This window comes from Scomber scombrus, chromosome 18, assembly GCF_963691925.1.
Source record: "Scomber scombrus chromosome 18, fScoSco1.1, whole genome shotgun sequence".
In the NCBI taxonomy this organism is placed as follows: Eukaryota; Metazoa; Chordata; class Actinopteri; order Scombriformes; family Scombridae; genus Scomber; species Scomber scombrus.
The window spans coordinates 15594657-15620940 of NC_084987.1; the positions used below are offsets into that span (position 1 = coordinate 15594657).

General features: G+C 40.9%; 1 protein-coding gene across 1 annotated transcript in view; it reads right to left on the reverse strand.

The window, feature by feature from the left end:
• Positions 1–258: 258 nt before the first annotated feature.
• The window catches only part of fam20ca (FAM20C golgi associated secretory pathway kinase a), a 33227-nt gene continuing 7201 nt past the window's right edge, over positions 259–26284 (reverse strand). The window contains exons 4-10 of the mRNA XM_062438719.1: positions 5623–5715; positions 3430–3545; positions 2218–2398; positions 2022–2131; positions 1786–1867; positions 1431–1490; positions 259–1013 (exon numbers count right to left, since the gene is read on the reverse strand). Coding sequence (XP_062294703.1) covers positions 755–1013; positions 1431–1490; positions 1786–1867; positions 2022–2131; positions 2218–2398; positions 3430–3545; positions 5623–5715 — 901 coding nt within the window. The 3' untranslated portion in view covers positions 259–754. The remainder of the gene's footprint in view (positions 1014–1430; positions 1491–1785; positions 1868–2021; positions 2132–2217; positions 2399–3429; positions 3546–5622; positions 5716–26284) is intronic.

Genomic DNA, 26284 nt, shown 5'->3' on the forward strand with positions numbered 1-26284 from the left:
TTGTGCCAAGACAAAAAGCATATAGAGAGAACACACACACACACACACACACACACACACACACACACACACACACACACACACACACACACACACACACACACACACACACACACACACACACACACACACACACACACACACTATTTGGATACTGTGTTTTTCTCCTAGGTGTAAGTGGTTCGTAGCAAGCCTGGCTTCACTTTTTCTGCTGATGTGGTTGATTGCAAAAGGTGAAAACTAATAAAATATGCAATACAAAAAAAACAATATCCTTAAATTTCCACACTCTTTCTCAACCTTTTTCATATGGTGTGATTATTAATAAAGCTTATTTTCTGACCATATGCTGCCCAGTCAGTCTAACTTCTCATTTGGTTATAATATAATAAAACACTTATATGAAACAGATACCCTCCATATTCAAAACAAACAGGATAAAATAAAAACACAGCAGTGGTTCCTTTATGTCTTATACAACATCTGATAAAAGAAAAATACATTTTTATCTAACAAATACTAAGCCTCTGTTTGAGCATAGTCTTTCATTGTATATGTGGAAAATTTCTCCCATATAAACACACTTAAAAGCAGTTTCCATAGAGGCATTGATGGCAAGTCTTGGAATTCACTGAATTCAGCTTGATATGAGAAGTGGGACTTTTGGTCTGATACCATTGGTTAGACAGCCACAAACGCGGTCCATTGTCCATGTGTCATTGGTGGTTCCTGTCACCCTCAAGCCTCGCCCCCACTACCTGTGGCCTGTGCTCCTGTGGGTGGTTGTGTCCCCGACTAGATCTTCCTCCACAACACCATTGTAGCCTTCTTTCTCTATGCAGCCTGCAAGGACTTGCAGCACCAGCCGGAGCCTGCGGTCCATGGCCTGGAGGTGAGGCTGGATAAGGATGGGAGACAGGCGGTCACGGTGCAGAGACTCCTCCATCAGGGAGCTCAGCTGGAACTCCTCCTTGGCCAACAGCTGGAGACGTAGATAAGTGGACTTCCTCACTCTGGAAACAAAGGACAAAGGATAACTTAGTTATTTTAACTTAAAGCCAAACATTGGCCTGTATAATCTTAATATCATGTAACACCAAGAGATTCATCTGGAGTTCATACGTTTGATTAACTAATGAGCTTATTATTCAGAGGCAATGATGAAAATGTGAAATTTGTCCTAAGGAAAATGGAGAAAGGTAATGGGGTCATTAAAAACAGTTACATGTCCAAGGGGTAATAAAAGCTTATGTTGTGACCAAAATGAATGGGATTAATTCTCTGTGTAGCAATATTTTACTTAGAACATTATAATATAATTTCCCCTTTAGACTTCAAACACCATCCCCAAAGAAAATAACACAACTACAACTGACTAAAACCAACCAAAAATACGGTTATTTACTGAAATCCATACACAAAAGTCTTACCTGCAGCACTGACTGAGAGGTACCAGGATGGACAGCTCATCATGGGAGTGTTTTCCAAACCTACAAGAGTAGGGATTAGGATGGCAAGATTTACTAATAGTTGTTGCAGACATATCCAGACTATGTTGAACATGACTCCTATTCAAACTAATGCTTCAGAGTATATAATATATACTGTAAGGCAGGCCTGTCATGATAAGTAAATAATAAGTTAATATGTATTAGAACTAGATATTAAGAGTGTAAGGCATCATTTTATTTACAGAAAAACCTGAGTCTTTGCAATAAGTAACAACAAGAGAGAATTAGACTATATCAAAACATTCTGGTTGCTATAGCAGTTCAATGTCTTTACCCTCTTCCGTTGTCAAGGTGGATAATGAAAGTGTCATTTCCAAACTTCTCAAAAGTTTCATAATGATGGCGATCCATATTACCTGTGCAAGAAGAGTTAATAATAGCGAGGAAATATTAGCAAAGGTAAAGACAGCATGGTAAATTGTTATTAATAAGAGACATAAATATGACAATTATTCATCTGTAAATGGGATATATTGTTGTGTTGGCACACACAGTTTCTTTTCCTCTTACCCATTAGGAAGTCAAAGATGGTCATGTCCATGACATCCAGGAGTCGAGTGCCCCGGTCATATGGAGGTGTCTGCTTAACCTCATCACAGTAATCTTGGTCCACCTCCCACCTGAGGATACCAGAGAACACAGACAGGTGGATGAGTATATACACTGCAGATGTTAAACTGTGACTGTGTGTAAGCTGTTTCCTTACTCTGCTTTCTTGCGTTTGTGGTAGGAGCGTCTCCAGGGGTTTCTCCAGGTCTTGCGTTTGGCCAGGTTCAGGTCTGGCAAGAAGGCTGCTAGCGAGCCTTCAATCTGGTCCGGTTTACCGCACAGAGCATGCTCAGTAGAGCAGTAGTATGAGCATTCACCGTAGAAGCAGACGTTATTGGCTGAGAGGAATAAAGAAAACACACTGAGGTTTGCGTGTATTGTGCATTTGACGTGTGAATGTGAAGTAAATATGGAGACACTGAAGAGAGAAAAGAGCTAGGCAGGTTATAGAGATGGAGAAGGGATATAATACAGATCAAAGTGGCTGTTCAGGAGGAAGAAAACATTTGAGTTGTACATGTTGTTTCTTCTAATATTAGCAAAAACAAAGACACATAAAACCTTCCATGTTATTTTAAGGAACATTTTTGCATCTACTGCTGTTACATTTTGCCTTTGTAAAAAGAGCTTTGTGCAATATCTCCTGAAGAAACCTAAAGCAGCACATACAGGCAAATCTTTACATTACATATTGAGGAGCTCTTCATGACACTGTGTAAGTGACAAATGTTCTAGTTTGTATAGTATGCCTCTATTGGACACACAATCAGAAATGGTCTTAGCTCAAAAGGAGAATTCAATGAGAGTTTTCCTGTCACTGTATTGCCCATTATCTTGATTTGATTTAATCAGTGGCAGTTTACAACTATAATCTATTAAAACATACAAAAGGAAAATTACATAAAATCAGTGCACCACAAATTAATTGCATTCAATCTCTTCTCTTTAAATCCGTAATTTGAGAACACTAAACTGATTGTTGCTGCACCTGCTTTTCTATTTTTTATTATTTCTGTTTCATCTAATACACGTGGTTACATAAAAGGCCTTTTAATTCTTGCATTGAAGGGTTTTCAAATGTAAGCTTGTCCTACAGTGCCATCATGTGGCAAGTTTTGGCCATGGCTTCATTTATCAGCTCACATACTATATGCTTGCCATCTTCGACCAGGACATGTAAACTCAGACCGCCCTCACTTACAGGTACACACCCACTTTGTAAATTATCCTAGTTTACTTGAAGCAGGGGTGTCTTACAAGTGAAGACAGTGAGATATGGTTTGTTTTATGCTCTGTCCAAGTTGGTTGAGTGATGCAGTCAAGTAGCTACATCACTCTGCCAAGCTGCAGAGAGTGGCAGAATTTTTACCTGGTGAGATGAAGAAAGTCCTCCAGAGCTTCTTATCATGTGTCACATCTCTGATCTCCCTCGTCATGTTGACCAGACGTCCTGCCACTGGGGGCACCCTCCGGAAGTCAAGGACCCTGAAAGACAGAAACAAAGAGACGTGCAAACAAAAGTAAACACTTTGTGTTAAAAACAATGAGGTTATGCTTTTTTTAAAGGACAATGTTTTTTGGCGTTTTTAATTTTTTAATTTTTAATTTTTATTACATATAAATAACTGTGATTAAACTGTTTGTGTGAAGCCCTGAAAATGACCAGTGACATCAAAATTACTGTCTAACACAATGTAGGAGGCCAAGAGAGCTCTGAAATGAGCACCTGCTTGATTTTTGTGAGCTGCTCTGGATTTCTACACTTCACCTGCTTGCATTATCTTCATACACAAAACATATTTTAAACATTCTGTATATGAGATGCATTTGCTGTTATATAAATACAATCCTGTACTGTCAACATAATCTCTTGTTTGAGACTGAGGAGCTAATTTTGTAGCTCAGTACATGTCCATTATTGTATTAAATAAGGATAAAAACAATTCTAGTCATGATTTTCAATCATACCTGTAAGAACAGGGTGGGATGGGATCTGCATTATTTTACAAAATGTATTAGTAATTCATCCACTTTGAAGCTTTTTCTTTTTGCTTGTGTGATTGGCATTCAAAGCAGCATTTATTGTCATCCCATATTCACTTCTATGCAAAAGAAGAACAGAAAGGTCTGTGTCTGTAATTTCTTTCTACTATGAGACTGTTCCGCCAACACACACTCATATGCAGATGGAAAAATACACAACCACACATGACTGTGATTGATTATTAACCTTGTGCCTTCATTCAGAATGGTAGGGATCAGAATAATTCTGCTCGTCCTGGTCTGAAACCTGCATTCTCCCATTCTGTTGCTCTTTTTCTGTATCCATCTGTCTGTCTATTGTCAGAACACTATACCTATTCAGCCCCTGTTTAGCCTTTCTCACTGTATGTTTGCTGTCCAAATGACCCTCACCAGTTTGGGACTAAAACTAAGCCTCCTGGGAGCAGGCAGACACACAGACAAACAGGCTAACTGGAAAACAGTTGGCGAAACTTTAGCCTACAGAGGACAGCATTCAGGAGCTGCAAACTGCACCATCATGTTGGGCCCTGGTGACAAAGGAGCACCTGTGCGTGCGTGTGCATGTGTGTGTGTATTTGAAAGTGAGTGCACACTCAAGCATCTATTTGTGTGCACTCTGCCTGTTGCACACCAGCGGGTCACAAGGAGTTCACAACAGGTGGCTAAATAGGATCACTGAGATTTCTATGTAATTTCTGGAAAGCAGTGATGCTATCTCTTCCCTTAAATCTTCACAATATTTCGGTACATTTAATCAAAAAACAGTCTAGAATTTGACATCAAATTAAAGAAAGTTTTATAGGACAAAACATCCTCCTACTCCACATTCCTGAATCAATATGAAGTCATAAACTAGCAATAGCTCAGACTGGTATCCTGATCTGGCTGAGGTTGGGCAACTGGACCATAATTTATAGTCAGCCCCGCACGTTGCATACAAACTGCGCTTTAGGGGTAACAGGCACTTTACTCCTGCACTAAAACAATGTCCTGCTAGCAATGGCATGCCTGTGATTTCCTGTTTGGCTCCATCTTCCTGCCCACGCAAACACATACAGCACTGACCTCATCTGAGCCCTCCACTAACACTGAGTGAGATTGTGTGTTTGTGAGCATGTGAAAAGTAATTACTATGCCCTCAGCACTACAGACACTACACACTGGTTATCATCCTCCTCCAAAATCCCACACCATCATATTTGAATCTTGTTAATGTTCCCCTGCTGAGAAGTGTTTGTCATCTGAAGTCCATAGAGTAAAAGGATCATGTTGAAATCAATATACTAAGCAGCAAGCAGAGGAGATGATCCCAACGCTCAGTCTCTTATCTAATCCCTCATGTACTAAATCCCATTCAAATGTTAACGGTTTTAAATCCATTATGGCACACCTTTAGTTTTAATGTGTCGCTGTCTGTATGAACGAATATGTGTGACCTGACATTCTTGAAGGGTGATTTGAAAATGCACCTGGAGGGGGAACAGATGGGTCACAAAACATCCCAGGAGTTTGGGAAAATAAAGATGGCAAACCTTACCTGTCCAAATGAAAAGCAGCAATCTCAGCGTTATGCCTCTCAAAGTCGGAGAAGTAGAAGAAGTCTGGAGGGGTTTCCTGCTCCCGGGTCTGCCTGAAGAAGGAGGAGGAGGAGAAGAATAAGAAGAAAACCATAATTAATAATCTTTTTTGTGGTGTTGCCCCAAAACAGTTCTTAATGTTTGAATAAACACTGTCCAATGTATTTTTCCACCTCGTAGCACATTTGATGTGGTATTAAAATTTCAGGATATCTGCATGGTTAAAATCACTGGCTATGACATGGGCTGCTTCAAGATAGGTGCTCTGTTGTGAATTTATACAATCAAGCAGGTAGGCCAAAGCTATGCTAGCACTCAGTGGAATGTAAACAGCTCTGACTACAATAATGATAAGCACATGTAGAAGGTAAATATGCCTGAATTTAACTGTCAGGTACACAAAATTAGAAGATCAGTGTCTGTCTGTGATTTTGGTATTAGTACACCAGTTGTTGTGCATGTAAATGCATAACCCCTCTCCTTAAAATCTGCTAGCTCAGTGGCTACGTCTGGGATAAGTGAGTGTAGCTACGTCTCAGTTTGTTCGTAGAGATCTGAAGATTCTCTGACTCACATGAGTTGGTTTTTTTTTGGCATTTTGGGGCTCTGTCCAGGAAACATGGCGGATTGGAGAATTTTAAACATCCACTTCTTTTTCAGTGATTTCTATTCAATCTCCTCCCTTGAGTACCAAATCAAATGAAAAGTAAAGACAATGGTTATTTATCTTTTAAAAATGTTTTTGCCTTAATTGGATAGATGATAAAACAGAGGAAGACATGGAATAAGGAACATGCAACAAAGGTCCACTACTGAAAACGAACCATGGGAAAAACTTTAGTAAGGTCCTTCAAAATAACGTCTCTACAGCTACCTGGAGTGTTTCTTTAAATCAAGCATGTTTTAATTTCAAGTATGCCGTCGTCTGATTTGACACGTTCTTCCTCCTGTCTATGCAAATCTCTCCAGCTTTCGTCAGATTTTTGTTTCCGGCAGCGTGAAACTCAGCATCTGCGTCCCTTTCTAGGACAGAAGCTGACGCATGAGACCAAAGCCTGTGTGGACACGGTCACTAAAGGGAAGCTGGATGAGATTCTTGTTAACATCCTGCAGTTCCTCCCAACACACACACACACACATAGATGCATGCTCACAGACAGGCATCCAGCAGATGTGAATCTCTGCCAATGAATCCACGGATCTGAGTCAGGAAGTGCTAGAAGCTTCTTTGTGTGTGTCTGTCTGCTTGTCTGCCAGTAGGATATGATTTCTCCACGTTTGCACACTCTTTCTTACAAACGTGCATATATGTAGACACACCTGACATTAATCAGCGCTTCAAACTGCTCTGCTTGCACACAGTCAGCTAAACCATACACACACGCACACACACACACACACACACACACACACACACACACACACACACACACACACACACACACACACACACACACACACACACACACACACACACACACACACACACGTATATGCTGCCACACACTGTATCCCCTCTTGCTCTGCCCTCCTTTATCTTTCCTCCCCTCCTCCACTCCATTAGTGTGGATTGGACTTCAGGGTGGTGCATTATTTTTCCTCCCCCTTCTCTCCTTTTCTCCCCTGTTTTCTTGAGAAAATAACTTGTCCTCCTATTCTTTTCAATGTCAACGAAGCAGCCATTTACCCATAAATCAATTGCTGCTATTGTGATTCCTCCTTTCCCAATGTGAGCAGGGAGGGGGCTAATGGTACTTTTATTTTCAGGGTACAGGGGAGGGGATGAGGTGAGAGCAGAATAAAAGGCAGCAAGAGTTGTGGGTTTTAAAAGGTGACCGTACAAGCTGAAGCACTCAAAGCACCTGTGACACACCTTGTTATCATTCAATATGCCATTACCAAGGTGGCACCTTATCATGTGTAGATAGTCATCTTGCTAAAAAGCTCAGTGGTACAAAAAGATGATGAAGACTGCCATGTTAAATGGAGGCATAGGACAATTTTCCTTATGTGTCTGCCATGTGTGGTACTCTCTGTCCTCAGTCAGTTGCCATAATGATGTATTTTCTTCCAAGCTATTTGGCAATTTATGATTCCCCTGTAACATAAATGTGACTGACATTACAGGCATTGCCTGCTTTGGTTGCCATGGTCACAAGATGTAAAACGCAATTTCCTGCCTAAGAGGAAGTTCCTTAGAATTTTGAATGTGTGCAATAACAGGTTAGCCGTAACACACACTCAGGCTATGAAAAATCAAAATGAACTTCCGTACACACACACACACACACACACACACACACACACACACACACACACACACACACACACACACACACACACACACACACACACACACACACACACTGGTAACAGGGCAGCAGAGACAAACCAAGCGAGAAAAACACTTCTATATTTCCTTTTTGAGTAAAACGCATTCATCCTTTATGAAGGGAAAAGTGAAAGTAAAAGTTGCACGTGGAATAAAAAAATAGAAATAGAAATTATAAAGGAAACCCTATGGTGCATACTCCCATTGAACTAGTGCTGTGATGGCAAATAGACAGACAGACGGAGAGACAAATAGACAGACAGACAGACAGAGAGAGAGAGAGAGAGAGAGAGAGAGAGAGAGAGAGAGAGAGAGAGAGAGAGAGAGAGAGAGAGAGAGAGAGAGAGAGAGAGAGAGAGAGAGAGAGAGAGAGAGAGAGAGAGAGAGAGAGCACATGGGAGATCTGTCATCTATTCATAATCCACAGCAGATTTTAGCCCCCCACTGACAGGCTTCTTTGTTTCTGTCTGGCCCCTCTGTGTTGTGTGTGTGTCAGTGTGTGTGTGTGGCTGGTTGAAAAGACACAGGGAGGCTTTGCCATGAGTTCTGAGTATATGCAATTGCAACATAAAGAATAATGAACATAAAATGTTGGTTACTGGTGACATTAACTTTAAAAAATGTCAGCACCTAACCTAAGATTTATTACAAGGGATAAGAGAAAGCTGCATGTAGCTTACTGTACCTGGAAAGCAGGTTTTCCATAAAAGGAAAAAATAAAAAAGACTTGAGAATATGAGACTCTTTTTAATTTTTTCCTACCTGCTTTGATTTACCAATTTTGTTTGGTTACCATGCAGCCAAATAAAATTCCCTCTCGCCAGCCTGACCCTACTTAACACCAATTATCAAACATCAAGCAGTTTCTCTCCTCTGCTCCTCCTCCCCTTTTTCATCCACTTCTCTTCTGTGCCCTTATCCATGCACGCATCACATCCTCTTTTATTCCCTCTGCAATTTTTCATTTTCCTCCTCAACGGCAGAGTGATGTTTTACAAACAAATTTCACTCAAGTATACCCCCCCCCCCCTCACTTGACATTGATTGGGTTTTCAAAAGACAACAGTATTCCATTTCTGCTGTGGAATAATCCACAGTCTTTTGTTTTTTGTGTGAGTGATTAATATATTCAGGACACTCGAGGGAAAATGGTACCTTGTAGAGTACTCACAATGCCTCTCAAGGTGACAGACAGGTCCTAAGATGGAGGATTTGATAAAAGATTGTGAGATAAAACCTCTTCAGCCTGGTGATTTGTGTCAGAGGGTGCTTGTCTGTCAGCAGCACTACATGTAGAAGTATCAAACAGAGCACTGGCAAAGACTCTGACTATGTCATGGCTGTACCTCTGAATGTGTGTGCTTGTAGTTACATCAGCAGCATACTGTGTGTGTATACATTCTGTGTGTATATTCCTGTCTCCCTGTCTGTTTATTCTTCTTTATTTTTCTCTGCTCATGCCACTTTTTTTGCGTGCTTCCTCCAGCTTCGGTATCAGAAAGGGATCTAAGAATCGGCCCAGGGCCCCAAGGTAGCTGTCTAGATTGAATTTCAAATCAATGTTACACAAGTTGTGTTCTAGCCTCAGCTATTTTCAACACACAGGGTGAGACTTTGCCAGGAGGAAGAGGTAAGTTATCTGCATATGTGGCAAGTAGTATGGGCGATATATTATCACAAGAATGCTAGGAAAAAGACTTGAAGAAGACGATGGCCTATAAATCAGTGCTTCAACTTTAAAGTTATTAGTTACTCATGATTTGGGAGAATATCTATTGATTGATCCTTTATCAGAGGGTGCCCCAGACAGTCTTGTTGTGTCACTAATGATCTGCTTTAAAAGATATGAGTCATTAAAGTTACAGCACATGAAATTATACAATTTGTACCACTATGAAGGAAATGTACTGCACATTATATGTTGGGATGGTTATTAAAAAAAAAGTTTTGTTAATCCTAATTGCTGAATCTGCATCAGAAATCATTTTGTAAGGATTAAAAAAAGTGTATATATCTGCATTGAATATCACATTAGTAAGCTTTTCCTCTTCTCCTCCTTTACTGGTGCATTGGTACCTTGTATGGTCCTTTCTTACCACTGCAGTCTGCGGTTGGCAAAAACGTGTATCACATACGATCAGTGCTCTGCAGAGTTACTAATGGTCAAAAACTCCACAAAGTACCTCTGACTGGTGACATTTTTTTTTTACATTACCAGTGGAGGAGTTTGCTTGTATTAAGGAACTATAAGATAATCAAAGGCAGTTGGCATCCTTGGAGGTTCTTGTCTCTACAGTTATATGAATGCAATTAGGCTAAGATGATAAATCAATCAACAATAAAAGTAAATAGTAAATCATCAGACTTTCTAAAAAAAATAAACTGTAACTAAAGAAGTTACAGTGTGATACAAGCTAGTCTGTAAATTATAAAGAAAGTACCAAACTGTCAAAGGTCAGTGTTACCTCTTTAACCTGACTTTCTCTTTTAAAATCATAGAGTGTTGTGTTCGCTATCTGCTAATTATCTCTTTCACTTTATCGCACTTATCCCTCCTTTCCCAATTAACTCCTCTTCCCTCACTATGTCTTGGCTGTCTGACCTTCTGTTCATAATAAAAGCTGCAGGCAGAAACTGAGTCCTTGAATTTAGAATCTAAATGGACGGCTTGGAGGGAAGCTGCATAGCTGTGGGCTAGGTCACTATCTGTGACCACCAGACCTCTCTGGCAACCCTTGAGATAGATGACAGACACCCTCAGAACCAGTGTAAATTCTGTGTGTGTCTGTGAGTGTGTGTATGTGTGTGGTTGAGTCATGATCGAGAGAGAATGTGCCTATCCAACTGTCTCATCTGGCCAGATGGCTCTGAGTCCCTGTCTGTATATGTCAGGGATCAGACCATGGCTTATGGGTCCACACAGCCTTACTCCTCTTTAACTATCCTCTGTGTATGCAGTTTAGTAGGGTGCTGGAAGCAAAACACAAAAAATACTGTGCGACTACTGAAAGGGTGGTCACACAGTATTGGACACACAGAGGGTGAGATATGGAATCTAAACCTCAATATAACAATATGAACAATGAAAGCTTTGTTCAAATTATGACTGTCAGTGATTAAAAAAACATTTTAATGCACAAAAGAGGATTAGTGCACATACAATAAAATAGATGTAAATCAACCTGCAGGATTGTGTATGTATTTTTCTCATGCTGCTATTGAGACTGAATCTGAATCAGTGCCTTTCGGTCTCTGTGTGTACTCTTCTCTATTCTGCTCCACATTACTCTATAGAGCTAATTTTGAAATGGCTGTGATATTATTTGGCCTTAATTGACTGGTGTGAAATATTCAGCCATGTTCCCCTGGGCTAATCACTACATAGAGTGTAGTGTTTTAAAACCTAAAATCACTATGAAGACCTGATGCAAAGCTAGAGAATTATATCTGGGCTTTTGGGATCCTTCCCCTACAATAATCTTAACATGTTCCCCAGAGTTGCGAGCACACTTCAAATATGTATGAAAAAACAGAAATCTTATTGGTGTTATGGCATATTTTTCATTTTAACAAAGCCACATTTTGTTGGATGCATTAGCGCTTTCCTGTGTCAAAATAAGTGTTGTGCTTGTTACTCAATAAATGCATTCACTGGTGGTGTTCAGCAAGAAGTGCAACCAAATGTCAGCTTTCTGATATCAATAGACTAAATGTTTGATGACTCAACCTCTTTTCAGTTGCATTTCATTCACTCTGAATAATCAGAAAATATTCTTTAATATAGCTTTTGTGACTTAATTATTTTACTGAATATAAATATGGTTAGCATATTTCCCTTTTAAAAATGTTCTTCACACTTTTCACATTAGAGGTATTTTTAACACACACACACACAAACACACAAACACACAGGCACACACACACACACACGCACACACACACACACACACAACACACACACACACACACACACACACACACACACACACACACACACACACACACACACACACACACACACACATATATATATAGAGAATGATAGAGAATACAGAGAAGAATTAGCTCTTACATCTTTTATAATATTAGAAAACAGAAATAACTTACATTTAAATGAACTTTTTGGGGTGCCCTTATAACCTAGTGGTTGAAGGTGCAAACTATGAACTGTAACTTCCCCAGTTTGAGTCCATGTGTCACATTCCTTACATTCCTCATCTCTCCCACCTCATTTCCCATCATCATTATATTATAAACCTCTACAATTACTGAAATATACTTAAATAAAACAAACTTGCATAACAAACTTGCATGGAACTGACTACGGTCTGTGTGTCTCTTTTTTGCAAAATGAAAGAAACAGGGAAAAAAAGCACAACAAATCTAAGGAAATAACAACTGCCATGATGTGCTATCTGACAGTAAAATGTACTGACAGTAAGTAATTGATATGTGACTCATAGCAGAATACTTTCAAGGGAATTCAATTCTGCACATTTCCGTAATATGCATGGCATGAGGTGAAAAAGAGCAATGCAAAGACACAGAAATAGATGATCAAAAACAGTGCAGCATAACAGTGCATAATGTGCATTGACTGTATGTACTTATACTGAAATAACACTGCTGTTTGCATGTATGCACTGCATGTTGTGTGTGTTCACTGAGGGGATTATCTATTCTTATACACTGAATGATGAGACAGGTCTTGATGCTCACCCTTCTTTCTCTCTCTGTCTCTCTCGCTCTCTCCCACACCATCACCCACAACAAACAAAATGCACATTGGTTTATCCTCAACAATCAGAAGTGTTCCAGCAACACACAGCCACACTTGGTCATATTTACATATCTATCCACAGAGGATTAACTGTTTTCAAAAGCACAAGTCTAAGGCAATCCTTCACAGGGGGCACAATTCATGACAGGCTTTGCACAGGATATGAACTATGAATTATGCAGAACACACTCAAACATCAAGGGTATTCTCGGGTCAACAGTGATTAGATGTCAAAATGCACAAGCTTGGGGATGTTTACAACAATAAGCTTCAAGATGTGGCAGAGAGTTTACGCCGACGCTGCATTGGCTGATTGTATTCCTCTCCTGCAGCCTTTCTCCATATATTTGATCCTCAAACATGTTGTATCTTGAACGGTAGTGTTTAATGCCGACCACCTGACTTAAAAACGTCTCCAAGAAATTGACAGCTATACCAAAATGTACATCCGTTTGATGCAATCCACCATTAAATGAGGAACAGTTTGGGGATGTCAGAATGTGGATTGTTGTTTCCCTCTACCCCCCCACCCAAGACTGTCAAAAACGACATTCCCACTACAAACTATTCCAGCAGGAAATTCCTCCAGAAAGCCTCTACCAGTTGTCTCTATCCCTCACAGCTCCACAAGTAGAGAGCTAGAGAGAGGAGGAGGGAGGAGCAGGTGGGGACTAATTCTTCAAAGAGCCTAAAGCCAGATTTGAATTGAATAATGTGGGAAAAAGCAAAATATGGCATCCACTTTGACACTTCTGGACTCAGAGAGGCAACAAAAGATCAACAAAGTCTGCAGTCAACATTACTTCGATAATGAAAACAAACTGGATAGCTTTCAGCTGGGATCAAAGAGGATTTTATGAGATTTCCCTGTGTATGTGTACACAGCCCAGTATCACACCAAAGTGTGTAATACACCCTCTGATCCACTAGAGGATACCATGTCAGTGTCACGTTTTGCCTCGCCTAGGCATGAAAGTACACGCGTATATTCTCAGTGCCAACAACTTTATCTAGCAGCTGTACTAATTACGACCCCGAGAAATGATGCAGTTCAGATGATGTCTATAAGGGGAAACATTTCCATATTAGGATGTGGCAGGTTGAGTTGATGGCTAGATAAATTTGTGGCAAAGAGTGGACTGCAGGAAACTGCTGTTTGCTTCACATTTCCCAACCAAAATTGGGGACAGTAAAAAAAACAAAACTATAACTACAAACTGGTGTTTACTGTTGCCTTAACATGAGGCAATAGCAACCCTAACTGACACCATGTTTCAACTGATCATTTAAACCTAAATCGTGATCATTCCCTATCCCAAACCAAGTGGTTTTTGTACTTAAACATAACCAATCCTTAACCACATCATAAAGAAAAATGTGTTTTAACAGTAATTTGTAATGGTTTTGGAAAGGTGTTCTACACGCTTTGGTGGGATACTGGGTTGTGTTTTTTAGTTTCTGGCCATACAGAAAATCAATGGGCATTACCATGCATCTTCATCTCACAGGGGCTGTGTAACAAGCCCTGATATGTAAGCTGGAGCTGATGAGAGGAGGGGTAAAAAATCCCTGTCTGACTGTGTCAGTAAACTGCAGAACAGAAACTGCAGGGCCAGCAGAAATACACAGACTGTGGAGGATTATGGGAAAGATACTGAAAACAGCTACACTGTAGGGAACCTCATTTCAATCTGCATTCTTTTATTGCCTCAAATTGCTCTATTTTTTCTTTACTTTCCATTCTTCTGCCTGTCATCCCAAACATGTTGGGTAAATAAAAGGGCGGATGCTGCCACGGCCTTAGTTTGACTGCTTACATACCATTACATTGGAAAACTCTTCAAAGCTGCAGCAAGGCTAAGTTTCTAGGACTGCTGCACATTTTCTCTTAGTCATAAAATAAATCTGAGGTTGTAAAAGGCTACACGAAATCTCTGACCCTGGTGAAAATGCAATCATGGCTGAAATCATGTTCTCTTCTTGGGAATCAATTCAAAGCAGATTCCCCAAGTGGAACCTGGCAGATGACTTGGCCAGTATGAGTGCTGAGGAAGAGAAGACTGAAATACCTGCCAAAACCATATAAATAATCCCTTTTTTAAACTGAGAATCTTCACTGAGAGGCTTTGGATACAGGTCCATCCTCTAAACCTTAAACTAGCCCACAGTACAGACCATTGAGAATTTATTTGATTATCGCAAGTAGTTGCTGAACAGCAAACACTAATTAGAGCAAATTATGTTAAATCCTGGGAAGCAGGCACGCACACACACACACACACACACACACACACACACACACACACACACACACACACACACACACACACACACACACACACACACACACACACACACACACACACACACACACACACACTCTCAGATAGGACATGGAGAGAGTGTGTCTGTATGGTTTGAGCCAAAATGAGTTAATTGGATTGTGAGTAAGCAGTTTGGGTGCCCATTATCTTTGCCCATCTGTGGGGGTGAATATCTTGAGGTATCTCATCCAAAACAATCCTATTATTGTGACCCAAAGATAAGACACACTGTACAGACACTCGCTCTCTTCCACATGCAAACACACATACATACACTGCACATATCCTGTGCTGCAGCTGGAGAGATGATCTCCCCATCTCTTTTTGCCCATCCTCAGACTGTGTCCTGAGTGGATGACCCTTCCACCTTAAGGTGCCTTTGCTAAAAACCAACCAGCTACATAAAACCACAAACACATCTCTGTCACTTTCCCCATCCCTCTTTCCTCCTTCTGCTTCTTCTTCTTATTTCCTTTTCCTGAAGGACACTATGGCAGCTAGCCAGTCCCTGCCTTCCCCATCTGTGTTTACTTAAAATTCAACCTGGACACACCACAAAAGCAGATAAAGACTGTCAGATGGAAACACGAACACACACACGCACGCACACACACACACACACACACACACACACACACACACACACACACACACACACACACACACACACACACACACACACACACACACACACACAGATGTAGTGCACACAGCGGCAGATCCAGAGAGGAACTTGGCGGTCGTTTATTTTTGACTATCTCTGAAGACTTTAATCTATAACAGGCCAGAACAGCTTGAAAGACCATTTTCCCCCAATTAGTCCAATGTGAGGCTTGCCAAAATGTCATATTCCAGCAGCCTATGACTGATGACAGAACAGAGTTTGATTCAGTAGAGCTGTCTTTTTCTTTGGCTCCCTAATGAATGCATTTATTAATTGCCTGAGAAGCTTTGGGGTAGTCACCACAACCTCTTCTGTTCAAAGCTTAGAGTTACAAGCTCCTGCAGTTTATACATGACCACATTCAGTTCGAAGAGGGAACAGCTCAATTTTAGCTGTCTGTCAGTTATTTTCAATGCTGCTTTTCTTCACCATCCCAAAATGGATTGCACACCACTGGGTGAAAGCTAACTACATAAAACTCAAAACTTCGATACCTCAACCAAGAAAGCAATCAAAAGTCTTTCCAGAAAGCTATTTTGCGGGCACAGCCCCCAAATCGAGGCTCGGGTGTTTGTGCTCCGCTTCTCCCACAGCTGAACTTTTCTATTTAGACCTGTCAACAGTCTTGTTGTGCTCGGTGGTTTGTGGTCAAATGCCGTTTCCTAAATAGAAACCATCTATCAGAGGCTAAGTGGTGGTTGACAGATATCATTGTGGTCATGAGTGGGTGATGGTGGTGAAGGAGGAAGTGGTGAAACCACTGGAAAAACAATTCTATGGGCTGCATTTATTCTTGTGTAAGAAGCTAGGTGGGATGGAACGAGTTCAGTGCATTTTAGGATAAATAGAATTAATTTGTATGTGAAAGGACTGAGGATGCCTTCATACTGGAACCAGAAATATATTTCTGACAAATGTCTGTATGTTCAGTATCTAAGGGCATCGCTGCAAAGATACATGATAGCACACTTGAAAGTGGTGGTCACAATGCAAGGCAAGGGAATAAAACATTTTTCTTTTCTCTGCACTATTATTGGTCATACAGCATATTACAAGGCAACATCCATGCATCATCTTGTAACGGCAGCATTTTGTAATGTGACCTTTGATGTCACTGCAGACTGTGTCCCAATGCATCATCATGTAATGATGATGTGTTGTTGTTGCATTTGGTTCTCCATCAGAGAGGCACAATAACACAAACATCTTACATCATAATGTAATCCAATGACACCACACCACAAAACACAGCCTCAAAAATGTAAGTAAGGTTGTGAGACTAGCTACAAACAAGTAATATTTATTGTAAAGCTGTTGCACTGTGTTGCATTACATGGCTGTAGGGTTGTCAGTCACTCAGTCCACCACTTTGGTCCAGACTGAAATATCTTAAAAGGATTGGCATGATATTTTGTACATGTTAAAGGACCAGTATGTAGGTTTTCCAAGAAATCTAGCAGTGAGGTTGCAGATTGAACTGAATACTATCCCCACCCTCCTCAAGTGTGTAGGAAAAACTACAGTGGCTGTGATATAATAGATATAAAGGGCTCATTTTAAAGTAATGGAAACAAACTATTCTTATTTTCAGGTGATTATACCCTAATTAAAACATACATTTAAATGTTATATTCTATTTCTGTTCCACTAGATGCTACTAAATCTTACACATTGCACCTGTAATGGTCCCCAGAGGATAAATCCTACAGATTATGTTGATTTCCTGACTCTTAATTTTGCTGCAACAGGGGGTTAACGTTTCAATTTATCCAGTTAAATATCTGAATATCTTCAAGACGGATTAGCATAACATTTTGTACAACTGCACAAGGTTCCCAGACAATGTACCCTAATTTTGCTCAAAGCCCTGCTACAGCCCCACAGAGCTGCTTGCATGGCTGTAGACTGTCTTGAAAATGCTCACCAAGTGAAGCTGGCTCAACAGAAAGGCCACCTCCAACATTTGGATAAAGTTGGATATCTATTCATACTCATGTTGCCAGACTCACCACCTGACCACAGGTTGATGGACAGACTTGAAAGGCTGCTATTACTTAAGATGGCCAGTCTTCTCCTGTCTGTAGATACACACATCTGTCCACATCTAGTAATGTTAGTGTGTTGTAAATCTACAGGGATGTAGAGTGAGGGAATGGTGTGCTAGTTAAACAATCATACAGTTCAAACATGTATAAACCCACATATCAGTCTGTGCTTCTTTGTATCACTGAGGTTCCACTTGTGCTTCTTTGTGAGTGATCTTCTCAGCAGAAGAAACACTGCCTGAGAGTCTCCCTGCACCTCCAGCACAGAGGCTCCTCTGTTTGCATCACTGCTGCCCATAGCTGCAATAAGAACGGTGCATGGGAGGGGAGGGGTGACCGAGGCAAACCCCTGGATCAGGTTCCGGCCTCCTTGGCCCAGTGATACCAGACCTGGCTACTGTAGCCCCCTCCCACATCCTGCCCTGACAATGAGTAAAGCCAGGGAGAACCCTCCTCTGGTTTAATTGGTAGACAATGATTGCATTCTTCTCCTCTCTTCTGGCCTCTGTCAGGGGAAGAGGGGAGTCACACACAGCCTAATTGCCACCTTGCATGGGACAGGCTTAGACAAGCACGGGCCTGGCCCACAATGGATGTATTAACCTCTGTGCATGCAATGACAAAAGGCCCAAGTTACAGAGCCACAATGCTCTCTTTCTGTCTCGCTATCGCAGAACTGATGTTTCATTCATTAGGCTCAGAGAGACATTCAGGTGGACTGTGATAGATCTACCTGGGAAAGGTCGTTATCTAATGACTGAGCTCAGTTGTACGAGGTGGTGTAGTGTGTGTGGTCCCACTGAATGAAGGATATGTACTCTGTCATTTTCAGTGTAGTAAAAGAAAAAAAAGAACAATCCCCTTTATCTGTCTTGCCAAAAACAATTATCGTACTATACATTCAGCAAGATTTTATGTTGCACAGCAAGTTGTTGTCTAATTTGTCACGATAAATTGCTAAAACTTTAACACAGACAGTGGATTCACCAAAGCACTTAGGTGACAATTAGCCATTGAAAAACCCTCTCAATTAAATGCAATGTTCCTGAGTGCTCAAGATAACCAACCTGGAATATTTTGTGTAATGTCAGCAGATACTCCAGCAGATACTCATTTTAGTAGATGCATAAAGCATACCTACTATAAGTCGAAGTTTGGCCCTCTTTCCTTGCCTCATAAAAACAAAGGCTCATTTGGGATGTCTAGAATTTACCTCCTGGAGGAAAAGGAATTTTCAGCATTCCAGACACAGAAACATTCCTAGCGGGAAGCTTAGGAATTCCCCCATATAGTATTTTAGTCTATAATGATATGATAGGCTGAACAACATAACCATGCGAAGCAGTGACAAAGACAGGGTCAGAAACCACAACAAGCATGCACAATTGCAAAAATATGATATGCTTGGATGTGGTGTAACATAGAGGAACATACTGTACATGCTCTGGTCCACACCCACAGGTACGGATACTAAAATGAATGCAAACTAAGCACAGACACGTCCCACACACAATATGTGTGATCATCCTTTCAGCCTACTGTACTGTATGTTTCTGAAATGTGTTTTGACAAAACCAACCCCAGGTACAAGATGCACATGTTTGATGCAAGATGGTGACCCATCATGTCCTCATCACGAAGTTACATAATTTCTTTCAAAGATACACACACACACACACACTCACACCAGTGTATTTACATATATCATAGTTTTTAAGTTTGTGAGTGAAACATTAGAAGAATAATGGCAAAAACTATGGAAATTAGACCAGTGTTGAAAAATCATAGCATGGTGGTTCATAGTATCATCTCCAGCAACTCAGATGGCCTGTAATCATATTATGATTAGGCTACTCACGGCTCTGCCACATTACACTGTGAGTGCATAAACACTTGTTAGACAGAGAGAGAAAATGCAGAGAATCTAAAAATACAGACCAGAGAGGCTCTGAATGGAGGCGAGGGACAAGCCAAGGATTAGTACCGCCTCAGCGAATCAAACAAACAAGTCCAGAAAGGAGCATTGGATGGAAGGTGGAGACGGAGAGAGGCGATGGACAGAGAGAGGGAGTAGGGGGAGGGATGGCAACGAAAAACACCACTACCTCAGGAGTTGACCTAGTAAAACATTCATGAGAGATGTCTTTTGTGAAGAGCGGGGAGGGTGGGAGGGGAGTTTAAGCCTTGGGAGTCTAAAATAAGACAGTCCTCTGTGTTTTTCAGTATCTGTGCTGGGAGTCTGTGTGAGTGCGCCTGTCAAAAAAAAAAAAAAAAGTTATTTGAGATTTGAGATGACATGCAGGCACGTTCAGCGCCAAATGCCACACTGCCGACCTCTCGAATCAAGAATAGACTGAGCCAGAGACGAGCCAGACAAGAGAGAGACAGAGAAAGGGTGGGGGACATAAAAAGATTGAACGTCTTTTAAGCACACCCAACAAATGGAACAGAAATGAGTCAGTGGTAATTATGACAGATGCAAATCAAATAAAATGACTGACTGCAGAATAGCCGAATGTGTGGCTGCACCCAAACACTCATTTTGATGAAAAGACAAAAGTAGATAATAAAAACACATACATGATTGACTCTTCAATTGAACATAACACACTGAAATTCTACAGTAGACTTTATTAAGACTTCCGTAAGATAGTCGTTTTAACTCAAATAGTGTGTGTGTGTGTGTGTGTGTGTGTGTGTGTGTGTGTGTGTGTGTGTGTACTGATAACCAGGCAGATGTGACAAACCACTGAATGCAGCAGGTTACATGACGGCTACAGCATTGCACTAATTAACTGGCTCATCTCACAGCCTACAAGAGGTTAACACATCACAATGCCCACACACTGATTACACTGGACACACACACACAAACACACACACACACACACACACACACACACACACACACACACACACACACACACACACACACACACACACACACACACACACACACACACACACACACACACACACACACACACAGGCATGTAAATGCCTGGTTACCCAGCTATAAAAACATCAAGTTCAAACACATGCAAACAACGCAGATTATTTGCCAACAGTGGTGGAAGTAGTACTCAGACCCATTACTTAAGTAAAAGTACCAATACAGCAATGTAAAAATACTCTATTACAAGTAGAAGTCCTGCATGAAAATCCTACTTAAGTACATGTTTTAGAAGCAAAATGTACTCAAAGTATAAAGTAGTGTTTTGGTCCTTCTGACTGATATATTATTATATATGAAATAATTTGATTATTAATACTGAAGCATCGTGTGTAAGCAGCTTGTTACTATTGTAGCTGATGGAGGTCGAGCTAGATTGAACTACAATTAGCTACTTTAGTCCAGTGGTTCCCAAACTAGGAGGTTGGGCCCCTCCAAAGAGTCACAAGATAAATCTGAGGGGTTGTGAGATGATTAATGGGAGAGGGAAGAAGAAAAAGCAAAGTCCCGATACAGAAATATGTTTTCAGTTTTTGGACTTTTTCCTCTAATCTGTGATTTTTGGTGAAATATTGGATCATTTAAACATTTATTGAAATTAAACCATGTGAGAAGTTTAGAGGGAAAAACTACTATTTGGTAGAGCTGTTAACAACCCATAGACATCTGAACACACTGCTTTTGGTGAGACATCAAAAGCCAAAAAGGTTGGAAACCACTGGTTTCATTGGCTTTTTTAAAAGCTTGTTATATTAATCATTGTGTCAAATCTTCATCTAAAATGTAACTAAAGCTGTAAGATAAAAGTAGTGGAGTATAAAGCAAAATACAAGTACAAGTCCCTCAAAAGCTGGGGGGGTTGTTTCCATGGATGCCCACAACAGGAAAAACATAAATCAGGAGAATACATTAATGCAAAAGATAAACAGAGAAAACTTAAATGCATAGGAGAAAACCACACTGAGACAGTTGAAATTGGACTACAAAATCCTTGTAGTGATAAAGGAGAAGGAGGAGAGATGTAAGGAGAGGATGAAAGAGAAGCATGGATGCTGTGTAAAATGAGCAATCCTCAGCCACATTAGATCAGCTTAAAAAACAAATGAATCCTAAAGACCTGCAGAGGGAGTCAGTAATGCCCAGAGCCTAAAGAAGAGTTGCTGTGCCTGGCCATCTTCAGCTGTATGAGAAACAGATGTTGTGAATGCGTGCGTGCGTGTGTGAGTGTGTGTGTGTGTGTGTGTGTGTGTGTGAGAGAGAGAGAGAGTGAGGGAGAGAGGCAATATAGTGTGTAAGATATCAGTCTGTTGGGTAAGATATTTTAAATTTAATTTATCTGAGTACTACTCCTATACACAACTATATTGCCTGACAACAATGTTGATAGAGGATGATTATACAAAATCTGGAATTATGTTCAATGACATATTTGTTCACTTTTGTCAATGTCCAAATTTTTACGTCTCATTTTCTGCACTATCTGTGCATGCAAGTATGGTTAAGATTAGTGAAAGATTATGGTTATGACAAAAACTCCATCAGTCTGCTTAAATTGCAAAATAAAGAGATAAAATGTTGTGCAAAATAGTCATGTGTAACCTGGATTTCAGTGCACCCAACAGTCAGTTGGTTTTGTAGTGAAATGTTGCACAACACTGTGAGGCAACATTTTACTGTCAACATCCATCAAATACACCACAGTCAGGTTTCTTTTTCACTGCTTCATGCATCTGACATTATATTCCATTTATATCCCTCTTTCTGTTTTTTGCTCTCCCTACACACAAACATATACAAGACAAACAAAAGCATAGACAAATGCTTGAGATACGGACACAGAGAGAATCAAAAAACCCTTATGAGATGAACAGACACTTAAGAGAACATGTGTGTACACACACACACACACACACACACACACACACACACACACACACACACACACACACACACACACACACACACACACACACACACACACACACACAACACACACACACACACACACACACACACACACACACACACACACACACACACACACACACACACACACACACACACACACACTTACTTCAGTTCAAATTATCAAATTCATCCTCTTTTCCATCCCTGCCCACTTGTGAACAAACAACACCTGGTCTGAACAAATTGTCATTGATTTCAATGGCCAGCTCAGACAGATTGCTTGGCATCCTGAACAGCTCTTACCCTTGGCAGGTGATTGATCCTATGTGTGTCTGTGTGACCTGAATGGACTCAATGGGACGACTTAGAGGCCTCTCTGATGCCAGGACAGCACATCAGGGGCTGCTGAAAACCTGAGGAGTCTCTCCTCCTCTGCCAAGCACCGTTCAACCAGAAAAGCTGATGAAGCTACAAAGTTGCACTGCCAAAGTTTACGTAACCTATCAGCATGTGAAAAGAAAGATGTGACAACTCAGCTGAAGGTTTTTATTATGAGTAAGATTCGACTCTTCGTCACATTTTAAGTGGCTTTATATGCTTCAAGGCTTTTTTACTTGTAGAAATCACAGTAGAAATCATCAGGGAAGTGTTAAATGGTGAGTGTCGGGGCTGAATAAGATAGTTTTCTATTGTGTGTGTAGGCAGAGCGTGGGCTTGCAGTCATCACCTTCTGTGTAATATACCCACAGCTCTGAGTGAGCAGCTACAGCTGCGGCTTGGCTTGCTGCTCACAGATATTCCAACACCAGCCCTGGGTGATGGAGGGTGCTTGAACTTCATAACCCCGACAGCATCCTATTCTCTGCAACTTGTGTGTGCATATGTACAGTGAATGTGTGTGCACCACAGCTGTGCGAACAGCTGTCTGTAGTAACATGCTTCATCTGTGTCTCTATACACACACACATACACACACACACACACACACACACACACACGCACGCACGCACGCACGCACGCACGCACGCACGCACGCACGCACGCACGCACGCACGCACGCACGCACGCACGCATGCACGCACGCACGCACACACACACACACACACAGACACACAGACACACACACACACACATCCTAAGATGAGCTCAGACGGTGCCTCTCAAAAGTGTGTCCAACTCATGAGAGCCAGCGGCATTCTTACGGCCCTCGTGGGAGATCTTTGGGGAAACACTGTTTAACATATAACAACCAAAGAAGACGAAAAAAAAAATCCCATCTCAACAACATCTTTTCCCTTCCAGGCCTTATAGTGAAAAAGACATCAGATAAGCCATTGTGAAGAATTCAGGAGGGGATTGTATGTGTGTCTGTGTAATGTATGCATATATTTACTTGCTTATAGTGGTTAATTTACATGAAATGAGACGTTCGGGTTGTTAACAATGGCAGTTGTTTGAATCATCTGAAGCTCAATGTGATTCGGCTTTCCTTACACAATGTGTGGCCATTATTCTTCTACTCTTTGGATTTCACTGGGCTTCTATTCACGATTGTCGCTGACAGAGAGCTTGTGTGACAGACAGGGACAAAGCCATCTGTGGACTTTTATTGTCATTTGGTCCACAGATGCTTGTTATTAGAGTCATGAGTCTTTACAGTTGTGATCATAAAAGTCTTTATGGATGAAGAAGATTAAATGCCAGTGCTTGTATATATTAGATATTTGTACACAGTTGGTGAACTCTCTGGTGTCAAACTCAACATAAAAACCATAATCCATTAAAGACTCTTTATGAATGGCTCCATTTCCTCCTGTCCTTTATATGAATGCATGTAAATCAATAATAAAATCATAAGTTTTTCATGATCAGATCAATAACCAGAGCAGGAAGAGGCTTTCTCCAGGGACATTAGATTGTTTTAGTCCTAATAGAATTCCTCACTACTGAGAGAGGATCCATGGAGAATGTCAGTCAAAACCCAACTGGGGCACAATAGATACAATGAGCCCTCCAATGGACTTGTGGTTATGAAATAGCCTGTAGATAATAAAAATGAAGCAGCCTCTTGGGTATTGCAGGCTGAACGACCAAACCCACTGGCTTTACAAGCGCTAAGAGGCCAGGCTTGTCAAAACCGATCGGGTTCGTCCAGATGAGATACAAGAGGAGGACATATCCTGATTCCCCCACGGTGAATAAACATGGCACGAATGCTAAAGGATGGGAATGCATGCCCTACATATATGTTTTAGCAGACTTGTTTACATGTAATGAACCCTTGGTGCTGATATAACAGCTCATGGCAGGACTGGAGCATGTGCACAACAAACAGGGGCAATCAAAGTCATTCCTGTTATTCTTGCAATGTATAAACCATTTTTGAACCATGAAGCTATCAACAAAATCAGAGCAAGGGGGTTGGAAACAGTCTTGTCAAACAGTGTGTGATGGAGAAATTAATTATTTCTTTGCATAAATAAGACTTCTTACACTTCCTCCCTCAATCTCTCAACCCTCCATCTGACAAATCCAATTAGCATGACATGAACATTATGGTTCTGTGTACACACCACAACCAGGATCTTGGCAGGGAGTGGGTAGGATGGGTACTGGGGACATGAGCCAGACAGACATGGAGGCCTGGCATGGAGGGTCTCCACTCGGCTTGCAGCCTGGTTCCAGCTGGAAGACCCAGTTCCTTGACAGGTTGGCAGTGCTAACTGCTCCCCTGCCCTCTGGACTATCGCTGTTTCTCATCTGTCTTCCAATATCAGCTGTCTCTCTTTTCTCATGCCACATTTTGAGCCCCCTACTTTCCCTTCAATCCTTCTTTTTCAAAGCCATCTGATATTCCTGTCTTTAGTTCAAATTGAATCTATTTCATAGTAATTTCGATTTTCCCACTTCACTGCAAGATTTCTCTGTTTTTCACTCTCATGTAGTCATGACATTATAATTGGTGTAGATACCTGTAGTTTTGCATACCTAGAGGAACCTCCCAAAGATAATTTACAATACCTACAAGTAAAGACCTACAGTTGCATGTTTGTTTGTCAGATTCTTGGAAGGCAATGGATCACAAACACTGAGATATTTTTGTGGGGGAAAAATTCTACTGTAATCTAAAGCTCCAAATTGCAGTTTGAAAAACTAAACAAGCATTTTCTACCTCTTTGTAGGCGCACATCAAACACAATCATAGAGTTAGTCAGACAGATGAAAACAAGCGCCAAACTTTTCTTTCCCAGAGCTGCACAGAGAAAACATAGTGTGGAGGTGTCTGGCAAGCTGTCAGCTTGTGCAGTCTCCTGGCCCATGCCAGTGTACAGATTTGCATTTGGCTCAAAGGAGGCCTGAAACATCAAAGCCTCTTTGAAGCACCACTTGATGCTGCACAGAGGGACAGGTCAAGAAAAACAATACAACACAGAAACGATCTGAACTACTGTACCCAGAATGCACCACCATTCCTAAAATAAAAGTGGGACACATCAAATGCCAGTATAGATGCAGCAAAACTTCATGATGTGCTTTAACAAAAGTAGAACAGAGGTTATTTTTCTACATTATTTGTCTGATATTTTTGTATTTCCGCTCTGAGGACTTTTGTATA